This window comes from Pan paniscus, chromosome 21 (assembly GCF_029289425.2).
Source record: "Pan paniscus chromosome 21, NHGRI_mPanPan1-v2.0_pri, whole genome shotgun sequence".
In the NCBI taxonomy this organism is placed as follows: Eukaryota; Metazoa; Chordata; class Mammalia; order Primates; family Hominidae; genus Pan; species Pan paniscus.
In genome coordinates, this window is record NC_073270.2 from 14,976,630 (window position 1) to 14,998,899 (window position 22,270).

Genomic DNA, 22,270 nt, shown 5'->3' on the forward strand with positions numbered 1-22,270 from the left:
TAAGTTTTCTTTGTAAAAGTGTATTGGTCGTTAGAATTACATTTAATACATGTAAGTTAAACTACTAAAAATAATAAGTGTGAGGAGAAACAACTCTGTATGCAAAGTATGTGAGGAATGAAGGACTTTTTTTACTGTTGATAAGGGAAAAAGAGTGTAATTTTGTCTTAAAATAAGATTACTGGTTATTCCAGAATGAGAAAGAGGAAGAATGTAGGACGAAATCTGAATGGATATGGAAAGCTGTAGGTTTGCAGAAAAGGAATTCTTTATGTTTTCAAGCTGGCTATGATTAAATTGATTTCTATATAAAGTTTTTTTTTTAAATAACATCAGCCCAACAGTGTGCTAATATAAAACTAGAACTTGATTTTATTTCTGTTAAAGCAACAAAGTTTTCTTGGAATATTGGTCTGTTCTTAGTAAGAGACTGTGAAAGGTTTTTCTTTTCTTTCTTTTTTTTTTTTTTCTTTTTTGAGACGGAGTTTCACTCCTGTTTCCCAGGCTAGAGTGCAATGGTGCGATCTCGGCTCACTGCAACCTCTGCCTCCTGGGTTCAAGCGATTCTCCTGCCTCAGCCTCCCGAGTAGCTGGGATTACAGACATGTGCCACCACGCCTGGCTAATTTTGTATTTTTAGTAGAGACGGGGTTTCTCCATGTTGGTCAGGCTGATCTCGAACTTCCGAACTCAGGTGATCCGCCTGCCTCGGCCTCCCAAAGTGCTGGGATTACAGGCGTGAGCCATCGTGCCCAGCCGCCTCTTTACCTTTTAAGTAATCTGCCTAGGGAACAAAAATTCTGTGCCTTATCAAAATAATTTATTGTGCTTTGTGTTTTCTATGTCATCTCCTTTTAAGAGAACTTAACTATTGTTTCATAGTTATCGATGATCCTGTTTAATCAGCATTCAAATCTTTCGACATTTTTGAGTTTTCCAAAATCAAATTCTAAATGAATTCTTTTTTTGTTTGTTTGTTTGAGATGAAGTCTCGCTCTTATCCCCCAGGCTGGAGTACAATGGCGCGATCTCGGCTCACTGCAACCTCCACCTCCCAGGTTCAAGCAATTCTCCTGCCTCAGCCTCCCGAGTACCTGAGATTACAGGCGCCTACCACCACGCCTGGCTAATTTTTGTATTTTTAGTAGAGACGGGGGGTTCACCATGTTGGCCAGGCTGGTCTCGAACTCCTGACGTCAGGTGATCCGCCCACCTTGGCCTCCCAAAGTGCTGGGATTACAGGCGTGAGCCACCGTGCCCAGCCCTAAATGAAGTATTAATCTTGGACTGACCTTGAGATTTCCCATAGGTCCCCTGGAAAATGTCAAAGGATTTTTTCTTTCACCTAGTAAAAATTTTGTTTGTTTGATATATTAAATTATGTGGGAAACATTGTCAAGTAAAAAGTGATGCTTAAGCTTTTCTAGGTTATATTTGTATGGGTAAATATTAATAATAAAACATTCCAGAAATTATGTGAATTTCATAGACATTTGCCAATACCCTCATTGTCCATCATATGTTCTGGTATATACTGTTATCATCATAATGCCAACTATTATTTAAATATTTAAATATTGTGTGTCACAAAAATAACCAAATTCCCTCACCAGTTTTATCATTTTTATAATGAACAGATGTTTAACCACAGACATTTTAAGTCTTTTATTATCCACAGATAGTTTTTCTTTTACTCTGATTCTTCCTGAAAGCTCCCATAATCAGCTTATAAGCCAGAATGCTTCATTTTCAACAAAACTGATTGTCTCAGAGACCTGTGGAAAGGACTATGCCAGGTACTCTGGGGTATAGCCTTCTAATGGCATTGCTTAGATACTTGTAGACCATACCATTGGAATGAGTATGGATTTCTGCAGCTAGTAGAGAAGCTGATGGGTTCATAAAACTGCTAACGCAGGATAAAGCAGAAGATTCAATTACATGGGGCCGAATAAACTAATAAATAAGATAATTTTTATGGTTATTGTTTTGGAATATTTATCATTCTTTAATGTCTTATTTAAGGAGACTTTTTTTCTGTTTTCTCATGCTTTCTATAACTCATGACAATTTAGTAGGTTATGCTTTTGTAAAAAGAGATGAAACATATTTTCTTCCAACCTGATCCCTCCAGAATTCAGAAACACTTACTGAGTATTCTTATTCTCAATGGCAATACAATTATTTGGATAAGTTCAATAAGATTCTGTCTTCCTTGTAACAGGGCATACTTGGAAAAATCAGTTTATAACCAAGGCTTTGACTGGAATGTCATATTTGAGAATGATGCATTGAATCAGATACGTCCAGACAGTTTTAAGGCACAAAGACTTTATGGAGTCAATGCTTACAAAGTCCTCTTGGGAAAACCGGCCTGGTACCTGGCTTATTGGGCAGGGGTTCCCAATCCCTAGGTCTCAGACTGGGCCATACAGCAAGAGTTGAGCAGCAGGTGAGCCAGCATCTTCCCTACCCCCAGTCTGTGGAAAAATTGTCATCCACAAAACCGGTCCGTTGAACCAAAGTTGGGGACTGCTGTTATAGGGTTCCCAGCCTTATAGGTGGGTAAGGAAGGTCACTTCCTGGCAGGTCCAGGAAGCTTAGGATATTTTGGGAACCTCACAAGAGAGGAATTCACCCAAATCTATAGTTCTTATAGGAAAAATATGGTAGTACTTGGCTTGACTTTTAATCTTCAAGAGGCTTTTAGAAGTCTAATATGAAGGCCAGGCATGGTGGCTCACGCCTGTAATCCCAGCACTTTGGGAGGCCGAGGTGGGTGGATCACGAGGTCAGAAGATCAAGACCATCCTGGCTAATATGGTGAAACCCCATCTCTACTAAAAATACAAAAAATTAGCCGGGTGTGGTGGCAGGCGCCTGTAGTCCCAGCTACTCAGGAGGCTGAAGGAGGAGAATGGCATGAACCTGGGAGGCAGAACTTGCAGTGAGCCGAGATCGTGCCACTGCACTCCAGCCTGGGCAACAGAGTGAAACCCCATCTCAAAAAAAAAAAAAAAAAAAAAAAAAAAAATCTAATCTGAGATTCCTCATAAAAAATTCCAGTAAAACAAACTCAAAAGGCCTAAGTGGTCATTTTTGCTGCAATTATGTAAATAACCAGGCCAAATCTAATGAGACCAGACTTATTTTGTAAACAAGAGTTAAAAAAGGAAGTGAGTGGAGAGAAAATTTATGCTTAAATGGAAAACTATAGTGTACCCTTGTGGTTTATTAAATTCTAGTCCTGTTCATTTTTTTTTTAGCTTTCCATTGTCAACCTATAAACTGGACTGGATCCTGCCATCTTATGCATTTTCTCAATTCTTCTAGTTTCCTCTGATAGCCTACTACAGGTTTCCAAACTAACATTTCTAATTTTTCCCCACCTTCCTCACTTGGCATCACTGAGAACTAAAACTATGCTTTTCCCAAAGCCCAGGAAGCTGAAGCTGTACCACCTGGTATAAGCTGAAGAAATCACCACACCTTTTCATGTATGGGTAACTTCATGAGAATCTCTTCTTTCCTTGAACAATAAGAGGGACTGACAAAGTCTGTCTTCTTAAGCAAACTTTAGTCAGGTTTCTCTAAGCCTTTTTCTTGTCTAGGCCCCATTCTTGCAATACCTGCATAGCCCAGTTTCAGCAAGAATCTTGCTAAGTTAGTTAAGAGAAAATCTCTTACCCTTGATATCAGATCACTCTTGATACTTGGTCAAATTGCTCATCCCCCACCAGGCAATATGTGATCACCCTGACTTGCCTTCAGCAAGAATACTGTTAAGGCTCTATAACCAGAATCCCCCTATATTTCCTCTTAGTTATTTCCCATCCACTCACCTCCATCCTGCTCCTTGGCTATAAATCCCTGCTTGTTATTGCTGTATTTGGAAATGATCCTAGTTCTATACTGAGGTCTCTTTCCCTTTATTGTAATAGTTTCTGAATAAAATCTGTTTTTACTGCTTTAATCACTTCCAGTTCTGGTTTTCTTTGACATTATCGGAAGTATACAATATGAAAGAGCAATTACTGTCATGTGTTTATACTGACAGATATTTCAACTTGCAATTGTATAAAACCAGTGATGTACAAGCTGAGTTGGTGCTTTGTGCACATAGAGAATGTCCATGAGGGAGATATACTTGGCAACTTTTTGTCTTATTTATTACTGAAAACCTAGGGTATGGAAAAAGATACATTGAGATCTGTGTGTGAAAAGGAAGGCAAGGCATTGCTATGCAAATAAAAGAGGTGGCCTCTAAGTGGTAATTTATATTGTTGTATTTGCAAAGAATAGTTGGTGGTCAAAAATACTCCATTAGGTTTTGATTTACTGTTGAAGGAAATACTGCTAATTATTAGTCCTATCAAGCTGTAGCCTTTAAGTATGTACATATCTTTTTGGCATACTATGTGAGGAATTGGGCTGTAAGTATAATCTGACTGTTGAGGAAAAAAGAGCCTCATGTTAGTTTTTAAAATGAGAGACAATGAAAACATTCCCTCATAATGCTGATAACTTGAGTAAAGACCATTTTGAGTAACTTACTTGAGCAACATTGTCACAGCAGTATATTTATTCAATACGTTGAATTGCTTGAACCTTCACTTCAGTCTCAAAATATTCCATTTAAAAATTTGCAGATGACAGATTAGAGTTTCTTTTGAAACAACTGAACGGTGGTATAAAAATGGTTTAAACTTCAATGTTTTCCCATACCTTTCTTTTTTTCTTTCTTTCTTTTTTTTTTTTTTGAGATGTAGTCTCCATCTGTCGCCCAGGCTGGAGTGCAGTGGCATGATCTCAGCTCACTGCAACCTCCACCTCCCAGGTTCCAGTGATTCTCCTGCCTCAGCCTCCCAAGTAGCTAGGACTACAGGTGCGTGCCACCATGCCCTGCTAATTTTTTGTATTTTTTTTTTTTTTAGTAGAGACGGAGTTTCACCATGTTAGCCAGGATGGTCTCGATCTCCTGACCTCATGATCCACCCGCCTCAGCCTCCCAAAGTGTTGGGATTACAGGCATGAGCCACCGCGCCTGGCCCTCCCATACCTTTCTTTTATAATTTCTTTGCTTTTGAGAAAGAAACACATGACTTATTGTCTCATATGTTTAAAAATTCTATCACTACAAATGTGAGTTACTTACATAATGCTTCATGAGAAAATGAAATAATACTTTTTAGAGCTAAAAGCAGTTAAAGAATGATTAGAAAATCTATTTACTCTGTTTCCCATGTTGAAATGGTCTTTCTGCATTCATTTGTGATAAGTCTGTCAATTTAATGCCTGATAGAGTTCTGAAACATCTTCAGTGATGAATCTTTATAATTTCTAGGTTCACAATAGTCTAAATATCCATTTGTTTCTGACAAAGCCACCAAATGTTTATTGTCATTTAACAATCGTTAATGGAGAATCAAGAGTTTATAATTTGGTTAATCACAATAGAAACTAGTTGGATGTGGAACTCAAGGACTTGTGGCTCAGAGTCCTTGTCATTGGGTCAGGTGTTGACAATTTGATAACAGCACAAACAAAATATAGTCTCTTTCACTGATAAGCAATAGTAATAAATATGATATTTTATTTAAAATAAAATATTTTGAAAAAGTATCTTAGTATTGTGGTCCATGAATGCTGAATATGGATGCTGAAATAATATTTGTCACCTTTGTAAAAAAAGAAAAAAAAAGGTAGTTTTGGCCAGGTGTGGTGGCTCGCGCTTGTAATCCCAGCACTTTGGGAGGCTGAGGTGGGTGGATCACCTGAGGTCAGGAGTTCAAGACCAGCCTGGCCAACATGGTGAAACCCCCTCTCTCCTAAAAATAGCTGGGCATGGTGGTGGGTGCCTGTAATCCCAGCTACTTGGGAGGCTGAGGCATGAGAATCGCTTGAACCTGGGAGATGGAGGTTGCAGTGAGCTGAGACTGTGCCATTGCACCCCAGCCTGGGCAACAAGAACGAAACTCTGTCTCAAAAAAAAAAAAAATGATTGTGTTTGTTGATCACTTACTATGAGGCAAACATTCTAAGTGTAATGAACTCACTTACAGTGGTTTACAAACTGATGCATGGAGAGAATAACTTATCCAGACTCACCCAGCTGTTAACTGGCAGAATTAGGATTTTAACAGAGTCAGTCTGGTAGGAAAGTCTGCTCTTTCCCACTATCTGGCAGAGATAAATAGTACTGTAGGAGTCCCTGAGAGGTCAACTCAAGTGTAAGTATTTTATATTTTGAGGTTCCTAAAGTTTTTCTCTACGTCATTAACATACAAGTTGCCCACATTATTCTCCTTGTCATTATTACTACAACCAGTGAGTATTTTGATAGAATACTTCTGGGAGAGGCCCAGGCGCGGTGGCTCACGCTTGTAATCCCAGCACTTTGGGAGGCCGAGGCGGGCAGATCATGAGGTCAGGAGATCGAGACCAACCCCGTCTCTACTAAAAATACAAAAAACTAGCCGGGCCTGGTGGCGGGCGCCTGTAGTCTCAGCTATTCGGAGAGGCTGAGGCAGGAGAATGGTGTGAATCCGGGAGGCGGAGCTTGCAGTGAGCCAAGATAGCGCCACTGCACTCCAGCCTGGGCGTCAGAGCGAGACTCCGTCTCAAAAAAAAAAAAACCTTCCGGGAGAGAAGCGGTTACTAAGAAGGGAATGCTTTATAGACAGAGAAGGGATCATTTTTATGGTCATAGATTATTTTCTAGTCTTGGCCAAACTTTTTTTTTTGGGGAGGGTGTATTGTGGTCCAAAGACAATTTAGGTGACTCATAACCTATCACCTCTAATCCCCCAGATGTCTCAAGATTGCATGCTCATGAGAGTATCTCAGTGAGTGAATAGCAGTGTCTCCTCTCATTAAAAATTTATGCATATCATAAATACTTTTAAAAATGAGAGTGTCTCAGTGAATGAATAACAGTATCTCCTTGTATGAAAGATTTACACATATCATACTTTAAAAAGTTTGAGTTTAATATAAATTCAAAAATATAAATCAGCTTTCCTGTAAGTATATTAAAAACCTTTTTATGAATAGCAATTCAAAATATTTTAAAACATTTATTTTGCACAGCTTTTACTAGATTTATCTTATTGCTATTTTGTTCAAAATAAATGGAAATTCAAGTTTATAGTCTTGCTCTAAATCATTTTTAAAAATATCAGATTTCAGAAAGTAACGTTTTTGGCTTGTTTTAGATATACCTGCTTGCTGGCTGTTGTGTGTTGGGATAGAGCTTTCTTTTTAAAATCTAGTAGCGCCCTCTAGAGTAAAAGGTAAAATACAATTTGATAAGAAAGGAGCAGTTTCACAAATTCAAATATTCTCCTTGAAATTTCCTATCCGGAGTAATAGTTTGTTACTTAGAAGTACCAAAGAGCTGGCCAGGCATGGTGGCTCATACCTGTAATCCCAGCACTTTGGGAGGCCGAGGTGGGCAGATCACTTGGGGTCAGAAGTTCAAGACCATCCTGGCCAACACTGTGAAACCCTGTCTCTACTAAAAATACAAAAATTAGATGGGCATGGCATGGTGGCTCATGCCTGTAATTCCAGCTACTTGGTTGGGGGGTGGGGGGGTGGTGGGGGAGAGGTGGGCGGGGCTGAGGCAGGAGAATCTATTGAACCCGGAAGACAGGGGTTGCAGTGAGCCGAGATCACGCCACTGCAGCACTCCAGCCTGGGCGATAGAGTGAGATTCCCTCTCCAAAAAAAAAAGAAGTAGCAAAGAGCTGAACCTAATTTTTTTTTGCTCAAATATATATATATTCTTATCAAGGATGCCTTTTAGGTAAGTTCTTCTTACCTAAGATTAAAGATTAATACATCTTTTTCTTACCTCCTTGTGAATGTAATGGTACATAATTTTATTTTAGAATGGATATTTTAATAAAATTACCCATAAGTATTGAATTTCTTGTTGACCAATGTAACATGCTAAAATTTTATTGTATGTCCATTTTGTATGTGATAGTGTGTTTGTTTTGAGAATTACAAAATAGAGAATAAACCACACCCCTTGTACTTACGCTCTTATTTCCACTTGTTTTTTGTAGTAGAGCATGACACATATTGGGTCTTGTAGTAGTCTTGAGTAAAAAATTATCTCGATTAAGTTAATTAATAATATTATTATTGATATATATCCATTTTCTATTACAGAAGAAAATACTCAGGAAACATCCCAGGTGAAGAAAAGTTTGACTGAAAAAGTTTCTCTCTATAGAGGTGACATCACATTGCTAGAGGTAGATGCTATAGTCAATGCCGGTGAGTAGTTGATTTTCCTGTGATGTGTTTGTTATGTAAGTATTATTTCAAAATTTTTAAATAAATAAGAATGTAAGTATTTTAGAAAAAAATGCTTTCTGATGGAGAAATGTCTATTCTGTTTCTCTTCTTGATTAAAAACATTGGAGATCTATTTTTTTGTATGTTCTGCAATTAATGTGCATCTACAGTACCCTCTACAGTGAAAGGCGCTAGGTTGAGATTAGGATACTGCACCACTGGAGAAGTGACAGATTGTTGCAGAAAGTTCTTCAGAAAGAACTTTAGCAAGTATATTATTGTTACTTTCGTAGCTTGAATTAATAGTTGGCCAACATAAATACAAGCTCATCAAGCTTTTTTCTTCTTTTGAATAGGTTGTCAGGCAATGATTGAACTATGTAAGACAAAAGTGAAAATATAAAGAAATTATTTCAGTGATTTCAAAACTTAAGTTGTTTGGGTCCCAGTTTTCATTTTCATTATGAAATGCTTAATTTTAACCAGCATATTTTAATTATTTTTAATAATTAGTTGTCTAGTTAATTTTCCTATTTCAACATTGGGAAAAATTTTACAGATGTTATATTTTATTATGTGGCTATATATCAAAAAAGATATAACAGCTGTGATTCTATAAAAATATTGTAAATGAGAGGATATTTAATGATTTTAATTTGTGTTTTGTAAAGTTAGGCTGTTTGAAGTTTGCAAGTGTCAATTAAAAACAAATCTGGACTTAGGTAAGGAGAGGCTTTATCTAAATAGACTATTACAATAAAAGGAGGAGGATGATTTCAATAGGGGGAGGCAGAATATTGTGTTATCGGGAATGTTTTTCCGGAGGTCAGCTGGTTCTGGGGAAGGGCTGTTAAGGAGGGGTTACTCACCTTCCGTTGCTTCAGGGTGGACCAAAGTTCAGGGGTTTTCAGGAAGGAGAGGAGCCTGACTAAAGTTTGGTCAGGTCGTTTGTGGGCATTGACCAACCAGAATGGTAAATGGGGACAAAGAGTTTGGCTAACATGTATGAGACAGAGAATGGGAATTTGGAAAGTCTGTTTCTGGCCTTGTCATTGGTTGCAAGGTGGTCATCTGTCAGTTTTATCTAGTAAACTTTCCCAGAACACAAAAGGGTAGGGGTAATTTCTTGACTGTGGCTCTTTCCAAGAATACAGAGTTCAGGTGAGTTTCGGTGTTATCTCCAGGTTTCCTTTGGTGATAATAAATTCACAGAGAATAGTAGGAAAGTGCATTGGCAGGTGAACAGAAGGGTCTAATGGAGAACTGAAACATTGTTCAAGGATATTGTACAGCTCTGGCAATTTAGCAGAAAGTTCAGAATACCGGTCAGCTTGTTGTTCCCTTAGAATTGGGTATCAGTTACAGCTGGGTGCGGTGGCTCATGCCTGTAAGCCCAGCACTTTGGGAGGTCGAATTGGGTAGATCACTTGAAGGTAGGAATTTGAGACCAGCCTGGCCAACATGGTGAATCTCATCTCTACCAAAAAAATACAAAAATTAGCCAGGTATGATGGCGAGTGCCTGTAGTCCCAGCTACTCGGGAGGCTGAGGCAGGAGAATTGCTTGAACCTGGGAGGTGGAGGTTGCAGTGAGCAGAGATCATACCACTGCACTCCAGCCTGGGTGACAGAATTGAGACCCTGTCTCAAAAAAAAAAAAAAAAGGATTGGATGTCAGTTGCTTTGTACCACAGCTGCTTTGCTGTAATCAAGGCTCAGTTTTCTCCTTTTCTTCTTCTGATGCATCTGCACTTCCTTTCTCCTTTGCTGCTTCTGCTGCCTGTCTAAAATGTAAAAGTCTTCTTGAGAGAGGAGGCTGGGTCATTTAATTGCCACCCAATAAGACTCACTCCTTCATCCTCAGGTTACCTCATAGGGTACAGGTCTCTCTTATATGTAGTATCTATGGATTGCTCATTTGTGGCCCTGGGTATCAAGATGCTTTCTCTGTCCCGTGGGGCCTTTGGGGGAAGACAGGCCCTTAGAAAGGGTCTCAGGAAGTCCTCTCCTGTAGTTTTAATAAGATATCACTATAGCTAGTAATTTAATGTATATGCCCTAAATTCTATAAATATATGAGCTTTAATTTTAAAACATTTGAAAGATCATATGTGTGTATATATGCATAAAAGATATATGTGTGTGTATATATACATAAGAGTGATATATATACACATATAATCTTTTATATATATACACACATATAAACAAAAGATATATATACACACATGTGATCTTTTATATATACACACATATGTATATGTATACACATGATCTTTTAAATTTTTAAAAATTAAAGCTCTGCTGGGCGCATTGGCTCATGCCTGTAATCCCAGCACTTTGGGAGGCCAAGGCTGATGGATCATGAGGTCAAGAGATTGAGACCATCCTGGCCAACATGGTGAAACCCCGTCTCTACCAAAAATTAAAAAATTAGCCAGGCGTGGTGGCGTGTGCCTGTAAGTCCCAGCTGCTCGGGAGGCTGAGGCAGGAGAATTGCTTGAACCCGGGAGGCAGAGGTTGCAGTGAGTCGAGATCGTGCCACTGCACTCCAGCCTGGCATCAGAGTGAGACTCCATCTAAAAAAAAAAAAAAAAAAAAGTTAAAGCTCATATGTTTATAGAATTTAGGGCATATACATCAATATATATAGACACATAAAAGATACATATTTATACTCACATATGATCTTTTAAATTTTTAAAAAATGTTTATATGTATGTACATACGTATATAAATACACTATCAGCCTTCTTGTGTGTTCTTGTAATTTCTAGCCATTACTCTTAGCTCTGTCCTGAGGAAGTACAATTGATCATATCTACTTCCTTTTTAAATACTTGAAGATCACTCTCACAAGTTTTCTCCTTCTTGTTATTAAGATAACATTGAATTTGCCATGTTAGCACACACTTAATACAGTAATAATGGTCTTTGTTGGATTTTGCTGTCTTCCCATGGAAGCCACACACTAGTGCCATTTTCTCTTCTTGTGTCAACTCCCCAAGCAATGTCATCTCCTTCTTAAAAATATTTAATACTGTGTATTTGTTAAATTGAATTATTTAATATGTATGATTGAATTTGTAGATCTCTGACTAATAGGACATTCAGCATTGGAAACGACACAGTGAACCAGTTGGCTCTGGTGTTTTTTATCTGATCAATTAATACAAATATTTTGGGAGTAATTATTGAAATAAATGGTGCAAAACAGAAGAACATCATTAACTACCTCATCACTATTTTGTTCTTTTAAATATTATTATCTTGCTCTTGCCTAAATGTATAATTTTTCATAGCTGCTGCATAATATATAAGGGTATGATGAATTTATATGAAGACAGGCAGCAACTTTTGCTTACTCCCAAAACGATTTGGTAATTTTAGCTCACCTGTCTGGTTGTGATGATTGTAATTTGGCCATGTTTTGCATCTCACAAGGATAGTCTCATCAGGAAGATCCCAGGTAGATAGAAAAGGGATGTCAAGTGAATATACACTGTAATGGCTCTATTTACAGCTTTCTACTGTGCAGTTTGTTTGCCTGGTGTGGAAGGAGTGGAACAGCTGTTAACTTTTCAGGTGAACAAGACAACATGGCAGGAAACTATAGAGCTGCCTCTACTGAGAGGGGGAGTGAAAAACAGTACCCCTAGTCACTATGCCAAAGCAGCCCAGTTGTCACCTCCTATTAGACTTCTGAAGTTCTCATGACCATATTAGTACATTGGAACACCTGGTCTTAGTTGCTATGAATGAAATGATTTCATATTTTAAACTTATTTCTAATAAAGTGTTTTTTGAACTACCTTAACCTCTTTAAATGTGACCCAGGGTGGACTTCTTGTGTATTATATTCTTCTCTCTAGGAAATTATGCATATTTAGTATGTTTTAATAAAACAGATTTTGCAGGCATTATAGTACACAGGGCAGTAGCACAAGTTTAGAGTTAGGCAGACCTGGGTTCAAAATTCAGGTTATCATAACCAAGGCCATTTTTTATTTAAACTTTTTATTTTGAAATAATGGTAGAAAAGACAAAAATAACACAGAGTCCTATGAACCCTGTGTAAACTTCTCCCAGTGGTGGCTTTGTATATAGCTATAGTACAATATCAAAAGCAGATTTTAAAAAATAATTTATTTTAGTTTCAGGGAGTGCTTGTATACTTGTTACATGGTATATTGCATAATGCTGAAGTTTGGGGTATGACTGATCCTGTCACCTAGGTAATGAGCATAGTATTCAATGGTTACTTTTTCAACCTTGCCCTTTCTTTTCCTTCCCCCTTATTAGTGTTGCCATTTTTATGTCCATGTTTACCCAATGTCAAAAACCGAAAATTGATATTGTTACATTACTGTTGTCTAAACTACAGACTTTATTCAGTTTTAACAATTTTTAAACTTGCATTCATGTGAATGTGTGTATACGTGTGTGTAGTTCTTTGTAGTTTTATTTAATGAATAGATTCATGTGCCCACCACCACAATCTAGATACAGAACTATTCCATTATCATAAAAGAACTCCCTCATGCTGGCCGGGCACGGTAGCTCACACCTGTAATCCCAGTACTTTGGGAGGTCAAGGCGGGTGGATCACGAGGTCAGGAGTTCGAGACCAGCCTGGCCAAGATGGTGAAACCCCGTCTCTACTGAAAATACAAAAATTAGCTGGGCACGGTGGTGGGTGCCTGTAATCCCAGCTACTCTGGAGGCTGAGGCAGGAGAATCGCTTGAACCCGGGAGGTGGAGGTTGCAATGAGCCGAGATTGCACCATTGCACTCTAGCCTAGGCAACAGAGCAAGACTCCGTGTCAAAAAAAAAAAAAGAACCCCCTCATGCTGCCACCTTTGTATTTATATCCACCCATCTGCCTCCCTTCCTGTTTTCCATCTCTAAGGTTTTATCATTTTTAGAATGGAATATAATTCTAAAAATACGTAATCAATAATGCTGCAGTGAACATGGCAGTACCGATATCCCTTTGACATACTTTTCAGTTTCTTTGGATACCTAGAAGTAGAATCAACAGATCATATGGCAGTTTTATTTTTAGCTTGTTGAGGAACCTCCACGGTGTTTTCCTCTGTTAACTTACGTTCCCAACAGTGTGCGGGAGTTCTCTTTTCTCTGCATCCTCACCAACACTTGTTAGCTTTCAACATGACAAAAGCCATTCCAACAGGTGTGAAATGATATCTCATTGTGGTTTCCATTTGTGCTTCCCTAATGATTAGTGGTGCTGAGCATTTTTTTTCATGTACTCGTTGGTCATTTGTGTGTCTTCTTCTGAGAAATGTCTGTTCAGATCCTTTGCCTGATTTTTAATGGGGTTATTTGTTTTCTTGCTGTTGAGTTCTTTAAGTTCTTTATATATTTTGGCTATTAATTCCTTTTCAGATGTATTTTTTGCAAATATTTTCTCCCATTTTGTGGGTTGTCTCTTCACTTTGTTAATTGTTTCCTTTGCTGGGCAGAAGTTTTTTAGTTTGAGGCTGTCCCATTTGTCTGTTTTTGCTTTCATTGCCACAGAAATTGAACTTACAGTAGAGAATATGGTTACCAGAGGCTGGAGGGGGATTGGAGGAAGGAAATGGGGAGTTGTTGATCAAAAGTTTCAAAGTTTTAGATATACAGGAGGAATAGGTTTTGAGATTTATCTCATAGCAGGGTGACTGTAATAAATAATAACGTATTATATATTTCAAAATAACTAAGGAAGTAAATCGCAAATGTCTCACCGTAAAGAATGATAGATAAGTGAGGTGATGGATGTGTTAATTAGCTTGGTTTAATCATCCACATTGTGTGTACATATATCAGAACATCACATTGTACCTCATAAATGTATACAATGATTGGTCGATCAAAATAATAATAATAATAATAAAGTCATGTAAATAGAATCATACAGCATGTAATCTTTTAAGGTTGCCTTTTTTCACTAAATATAATGCCCTGAGGGCCATTCAGATTGTATTAATGAATTAATGAATTTATTTATTAATTCAGTAATTGTTCATTCCTTTTTATTGTTGAGTAGTGGTTCATTGTATGGATGTACCAGAGTTTGTTCAACCATTCACCCATTGAGGGACATTTGGATTCTTTTCAGTATTTTGCTGTTACCGATAAAGCTTCTATGAACATTTATTTACATGTTTTTATATGACCATACATTTTTGTTTCTCTGGGATAGACATCCAAGAATGTGATTACTAGGTTACATGTAAGTGCATGTTTAGTTTTGTAAGAAACTGCTAAACTGTTTTTCATAGTAGTTGTACCATTTTACATTCTTACCAGCAATGTGTGATAGGTTCAGTTTTTCTACATCCTTGCCAGCATTTGGTGGTATAATTATTTCTTATTTTAGCTGTTGTAATAGGTGTGTGTTAATAGCTAATCATGTTTTTTGATATTTATTTTTTATTTTTAAATTTTTTTTCTCTGCTGTTTGAATCAGCATCATCATTATTTTAATTTGTGTTTCCCCAAAGGTTAATTATGTCAATCACCTCTCCATATGCTTATTTGCCACCTGTATGTCTTTTTGGTGAAATAGCAGTTCATATCTTTTGCCATTTTGTAATGGGTCTCAGTGATATTTGTGAAGTTTGGGCATTTTTATTTTTTAAGGCCCCACCCTAAATCATATTGATATATACTGAAATATACTACAGCCCACATCTAAAACAGTCCATACTTAGTTGGATGATAGTTAATTAGTTAATATAATGGCATGTTTTGTAGATATTTAGGTAAACATTAATTTTGATTTTGTACTTTTCATATTTTGGAAACCTAAATTATCTTTTTCTAGGCTCTTGAAAAGCTTTTTGGTATTATGCTCATAGTACTAATTATAAACTGCCCTGCTGACATCAGCTTGATTGGGCAAATTATTCAACCCTTTAATCCTCACTTTTGAAATCTATAAATAGGGAATACTAGTAATTAAGATCAGACAGATGTTGTAAATAATGTGTGAAAAATACGTAGCACAGTTCTTGCACAAAATATGTACTTGGTATAGTTTAGCTATGGTATTTATTTTTGTATGGCTACTGAATGGATTTAATACTACTGCTGTCTTTTCTGAGAGAACTCAGGTTAGTAGAGGAAATGGAGGATATCTTCTGTGTTAAGCATTCAGATTTTCCATTATTCAGAGCCGGTTTTCCGCTGAAAAGCACTGGTGCTCAAGCTAGAGCAGCTGCTTTCTGCCTGAGCAGTTTTCAAAATTCCACATATTTTTATATGGATTTGTCTAGTTACTAATATATAATTGACACTTACCTGTATGTACTTTCAGTTTGACTCTATTTTACCTTATTTTTTAAAGACAGGAATCTCACTCTGTCACTCAGGCTGGAATACAGTGGCATAATCATAGCTCAATGCAGGCTTGAGCTCCTGAGCTCAGGCCATCTTCCTGCCTCAGCCTCCCAAGTGCTAGGACTACAAGCACGTGCCACCATGCCTGGCTAATTAAACTTTTTTTTTTTTTTCTGTAGAGACAGTGTCCTGCTATGTTTCCTAGGGTGGTCTTGAACTCCTAGCTTCAAGCGATCCTACTACCTAGACCTCTCAAAGTACTGGGATTATAGGTGTGAGCCACCTTGCCTGGCCTTTGTTTTGATTCTGGTTTTAAATAAAGTACAACTGTCTGTACAAAAAAGAGGTGTTTTCAGAACTAGATTATCTATACGTGATGTTCAGATTCTGCCTCACAAAGCAGTATTTTTGTAGAAAAAAAATTCAGTATTTACTATGAGTAAAAGTCACACTTTAAAATCAGTTACCTCATGGGGATGCTTGAAAATATTTTGGTACATATTCTTAGCTCTTTAGGGTTAAACAAACAGATTTTCAAATGCTGCCTAAATAGAGGAGTAAGAAACATTCATTTGACAAAAAAAAAAAACCCCAAAATAAACAAAAAAACCCCAGGAAAATGTATTGAGTGCTTATTATCAGTTAAGAACTAGGTTGAACAGTGGAGGTGAAGACAAGTAAGTAAACAGTTGCTGTACAGCAGGATGAAGTGTTTATTAGAGCCACGTCCAAGGTGCCATGGGCAAATAGAGAAAAGCAAACAACTCAAAAAAGCAGGTGAGTGTATATTGCACTTAGGAAACCACATGTGGCTGAGTGTGCTTGGAGCAAATACAGGCAGAGGCCAGATCATGAAGTGCTTTGTATGTCACTTTGAGGGCTGAGGGTTTTTTTTTTTTAATTGTTTTTTATTTTTTAGAAGATGGGGAGTTTTTGAAAACATTTTTAGGGAGGATATGTGTTAGAGAGATCCCTTTGGCTGCAGTGTGAAGGATAAACTGGGGAAGGATTAAGTTTAAGGGGGAGACTGGAAGCAGAAATGAAACTATTTAACTTTGTACTAAGTACCTCAGCTTAAATAAGTCTGATTTTTCCCCTCCTAGCTCATAATTGTAGCTGTTGCTTCTTCTGACTCTGCCCTCTTTAATGGTGGGATGATTCTTGGATGATTATGGTTTGAATGCAGTTTGATTTGGAGTAACCTCGAAAAGCTTAAGTCTATTGTGACTGGATTAGAGCAGACAAATAGAATCAAAGTGTATTTGTTCTTTCAACAACTTTCTTGAATTCTCAATTTGTACATATGACATATCAAGACACTGCTAATCTGGCTTCTGCTAAACTGTTTTCATTAAAACCGTTCTCACCAACGTCACCATAACCTCTTTTTCTTGAAGTAATGGGCCCTTTTTTGGTCCTTGTTTTCCTGGATCTCTCTGTAGTATACAATACTGTTGACTACTTCATCCTTGAATGTTAATTTTCCTTTAGCTTCAGTGACACATTTGGTAGTCTCCTCTCCTTAGCTATACAGCCATAACCTTCATTTAAATCACATTATTTCTTACCTACACCCTGACATTCAGCAGTACACTCCTGAATGCTTTACTTGCAAACTCACCTGCTCTCCAGATGCAGACAAAATTATCTTTCTCACATTACTTCTCTGTACAGCCACCTTTAGTTGCTCCCCATGGCCCATAAGATTAAGGGCAAACTTAGTGTGTCAAACAAGACTTGCTTCAATATCCCTGCCTTGCCAGTCTCCAGTCCACCAGTCTCTTGCCACTGACCTGCAATTTTTTCTGTCCCCCACCGTTTTTCTCATTTCTCCCTCCCACCCACTTTCTCTTTCCCCCTTTTCCTCCTGGGCTTTGCACAAGCTGCTGCCTCTACCTAAAATATTACTTCTCTAAAGAGTTTCCCTTCCTAGCAGTTCCTGCCTCAGTCTTTCAGCATGCCAGATGTTTCATCTCCTACTGGAAGCCTGGATTCCCTCCATCCTTCCAATCTTGAATGAGTGTCAGTACTATGGGTTCCTTAGCTTTATACACTTCTGCTAGCATAGCACATAATCTAATATCAGTTCACTTATGAAGGCCACCGAAATGATATGGATACATTTGCTTATAAAGGCTTTATAAGATTTTTACCAAAATGAAATCACAAAATTAAAAAAAAATTGTGGGAAACTTGAAGATCCCCAGGATCTTCAGATGCCAGTGTGAGAAACACAGCCATAGAGGATAGGAAATGTAGGACTCAAGTGAGAGACTGGAATTAAACACATAGATTAAGTTAGCATATTAATTTTATAAATATGATTGGTAAGAGGTATTGAGAGCTAAATGTGCTAAATTGTTATGATAACCTAAGAGGCATATTTAACAGATGAAGAAACATAGCTACGGAGAGGTTAAGTGATTCACCTCTGGTTATACAGCCAGTAAGTATATCTAGAGCTTGTATTCCTAGCATCTTTCCTGTTGAATTCTTTCACACAGAAGCTATGATACCATCCTAAGCCATCTATCTATATTAAATATAGATAATTCCTTAGTTGACCTTTTGGCTCTTGGAACACTATCAACCAATATGTGATATCAGGAGTTTTTATTAAAAGCATGTAGTAATTATCATCTCTATTAAATAATACCTCATGTTTTAGTCCTTCTCTGGGAATTTAACAACCACATCTTGTTTGAATTGACTATAGATCATTTAGTGAAGTGCTGACAGTCTGAGCAGGTCTGGAAACATGGCCTACTGAAGTGTAGTTGACCTGCCTTTGACAGTTCATTGTAACTTTGGAAGGATTATATCCAAATATTTTAAATGCAAAAGAAAAATGTTACCTTGCTCACTGTGCAGGAATAGTAAACAATAAGATCATTCCTCTTCTTTTCAAACTTTTTGGAAGTGTTTAATTTACTAGTATGTAGGACAGAACATATTTACAATCAGGTCTAGATAGGTATAAATAAAAGGATGAATTAAGGTTAAAAATGTCTGTGGGTCCTAGTAAATTATATTGGCACACTTTTGGACTGAGAGTGGATTATTTTTTCTCCATGTACAGATGGATTCTCCATGTACAGAAGAGATAGACCTGGAAGCAAATAGATACAGTTCATTGTGTATAAAGTATGTATTGAGTACTCTTTGTTGATGCAAAGAGAGTTAGTAAATTATTTGTTTTGATCTAATTCCTGTGATGAATAAATTGTAATTTTGAGTCAATTAATTTTCAGGACCTAGATATAAGTTATTTTACCTTTTTTTTTTTTTTTTTTTTTTGAGACAGAGTCTTGGTCTGTCACCCAGGTTGGAGTGCAGTGGCACAATCTCCGCTCACCACAATATCCTCCTCCCCAGTTTGAGGGATTCTCATGCCTCAGCTTACTGAGTAGCTGGGATTACAGGTGGGCAGCACCACACCTGGCTAACTTTTTTGTATTTTTAGTAGAAATGGGGTTTTGCCATGTTGGCCAAACTGGTCTCAAACTCCTGGCCTAAAGTGGTCCGCCCATCCGGCCTCCAAAAATGATTGCAGGTGTGAGCTACTGCACCTGGCTACTTTTAAAAACAGTCTTTGCATATATGCCATATGGTCAGGGATTTTATTAGTTCCTTACCTTGTTTGAGCCATAGAGCTAAGAACATACTTGGTCCCTTATCTTAACATTGCATGTCCTAAATTGTGTTTTGAGAGAGGATAACAGATGCATCTACTAATCTTTGGCCTCCTGTCTTTCTCCCTTCTTGACATTTACACACAAACTTTGCCCATGGGAAGTTTAGTGCCTTTCCTAGATTTCTGAGGATTTGTTTTGAGGATGCTTACATTTTCATGATTGCTTCTTTCTCTGTAATATGGTTCTAGTAAATTTCCGATGGCCACAGTTTCCTCCTTATTTCTTGCCATTGCTGTTTTCTCTGTCTTCCCTGCAGGCTTCATCCCACACTTAGAACAACCCAATATTTCCTTTATTTCCCAAAGCACTACTAATATTATGGGTAGTAGGTGTGTACTGTAATTTAAGGGTTCATCAAACAGGCCTGCCATCTTAATGTAGCTGCATATAGGATTATCTGTTTACAGTGACGAGGTCCTTGTATAGTCTTATACCAAACCCATTGGTCAAAGAGCTTTGGTCTTTTCTAGAGCTTGGGGATAAATACATCCATCTGATTTATGGTTCAGTATGTCATTAGAGACCATTTTACTTGTACTGTGCCACAATCACAGAAAAATATTTTGGAGAAGATAGATTGCAGGCTGTGTTATGAAAAACGAATGATAACTGTCTAATTGTAATCAGTTGGTTATAGCCAAAAATTAATTCAGTTTGTCAGAAAAGTGATTTTTAAAAATGGAAAGTGAAGAAAGTTGATTTATTTATTTTAGCTCTTCCTACCCCATACTACAAGGAGAGGCATATTTACATTGTGATTAATTATAGAGGACTTGGAGTCAGATCAATCATTATTTTAAATATGCCTATTCAACTTCCTGGCCAAATAACTCTGACAAATTATTTAACCTTTCTAAACCTCAGTTTTCTCATCAGCAAAATGGAGATAATACAGGTTGAATATTTCTTATCCAAAGTGCTAGAAGTGTTTCAGATTTTTTTTGGGTTTTGGAATATTTGCATATACATAATGAGAAATCTTGGGGATGGGACCCAAGTCTAAACATGAAATTCATTTATGTTCATATACACCTTATACACATAGCCTGAAGGTATTTTTTATACAATATTTTAGAATACTTTTGTGCAATAAACAAAGTCTGTGTATGTTAAACTGTCAGGAAGCAAAGATGTCAGGTGTTGAATTTTCCACTCGTGGTGTCATATTGGCACTTAAAAGCTTTTGGATTTTAGAGCATTTCAGATATTGGATTTTTGGACTAGGGATGTTCAACCTGTCGTAGAGCCTATTTCACAGGTCTGTTGTGAAAATCTAAAGAAATGATGGCCGTCTAAAGAGATACAAAGTACTTCACACAGTGCCTTATATACAGACACATCAGTAAATGGTAGCAGAATTATACTCCTTAGTTTTAATATTTGAAAAAATTTTTATATGAATGTTACAAGGTAATTATGGATGTTTTTCAAGTCCTGTACAAAGATATGTGTGAGACCAACTAACAGGGTTTATTCTGTGTCCTTCAGCTTTAGCTGTGATAGTATTTACTTGAATTGCATTTAGGACAAGTTGTCCAATTCTGAAGTTTTATAATAAAAGCCAAGTTTTTATGACATTCTTGTAATTTGTATGAACCATTGACCAAGGAAAAGAATGGTTTTAGTGTACGTTAACAATGTGTTTTTACTACATTAGTTGTGAATGTCATACTTGTGTCAAAAATTGAGATGATGTCATAAGATTGTATAGATAACCATTTAATAGCTGAGCATAATTTAAGAATAATTGATGTAGAATGTATGAATTTTTATATAGGTAAATAACATATTAGGACTGCACAGGATGAAAGGAATTGTACTTATTAGAAATGTTTTATTCACCTCTACTTGCTTAAAATAAATGTTATTTTTATGTATTTGTTCAGTAAAACTGAAATGAAATAAGGCATATTTGAAGTTAGAATTTAAGTTATTGGGGAAATAAGGTTAATTTACTCACTTAAATATTTTAGGACACAATTAACAGTAACTACTTGATTCAGTTTGAAATTTCATCTCTACTAGCAAAGCATCAAAAGTCATCAAAGTCAAAAGTCATTTTGACTTTTCACAAAGTTTTTGTATTATATATTTTTTCTCTTGACTTTCTGTTGAGCAGTAATAGATCCAAACACACACACAGAAATATATAGCTTAATAAATTTTGAAAAACTGTCACACCTGTGTAATAGCATCCAGATTAAAAAGCAGAACGTGGCCGGGTGTGGTGGCTCACGCCTGTAATCCCAACACTTTGGGAGGCCGAGGCAGGTGGTTCACGAGGTCAGGAGTTCAAGACCAGCCTAACCAACATGGTGAAACTCCATCTCTACTAAAAATACAAAAATTAGCCGGGTGTGGTGGCATGCTCCTGTAATCCCAGCTACTCAGGAGGCTGAGGCTGGAGAATCTCTTGAACCCAGGAGGCGGAGGTTGCAGTGAGCCAAGATCATGCCACTGCACTCCAGCCTGGGTGACAGAGTGACACTCCATTTCAAAAAAAAAAAAGGCAGCAGAATGTTACCAGTACCCCAGAAGCCCTCTTGGCATCCCTGGTAATGAATATAGTGAAGTGTATTTACTATCTTGACTTCTAGTAACGTGGATTACTTTTGCCTGTTTTTGTATTTCAGGTAAATTGACCTATATATATTCTTTAGTGTTTGGCTGTTTTTGTTCACTATTATGCTTGCAACATTGATACATACCATTGGTTATAGATGTAGATGATTCATTATCATTGTTATGTAATATTTAATTGTATAAATATGTCACAACTTGTATATCCTATCTACTGTTGATGAGCGGCCTTAAGTAGTTTCTAGTCTGGGTGTTTTAGTACTGCAATGAACATGGTAACACATTTGTGTGTGGTATTTTTGTAAATAGATATCTATATATTTGTGTTGGATCTATATCTG

At 37.2% G+C, this 22,270-nt stretch overlaps 1 protein-coding gene across 8 annotated transcripts in view; it reads left to right on the top strand.

The window, feature by feature from the left end:
- Positions 1-22,270, top strand: part of MACROD2 (mono-ADP ribosylhydrolase 2) — a 2,054,393-nt gene that overhangs the window by 81,904 nt on the left and 1,950,219 nt on the right. For all 8 annotated transcript variants that reach the window (XM_055105084.1, XM_055105083.2, XM_055105081.2 and 5 more), the window contains exon 3: positions 8,179-8,286. In XM_055105084.1, the coding sequence (XP_054961059.1) occupies positions 8,179-8,286 (108 nt within the window). The remainder of the gene's footprint in view (positions 1-8,178; positions 8,287-22,270) is intronic.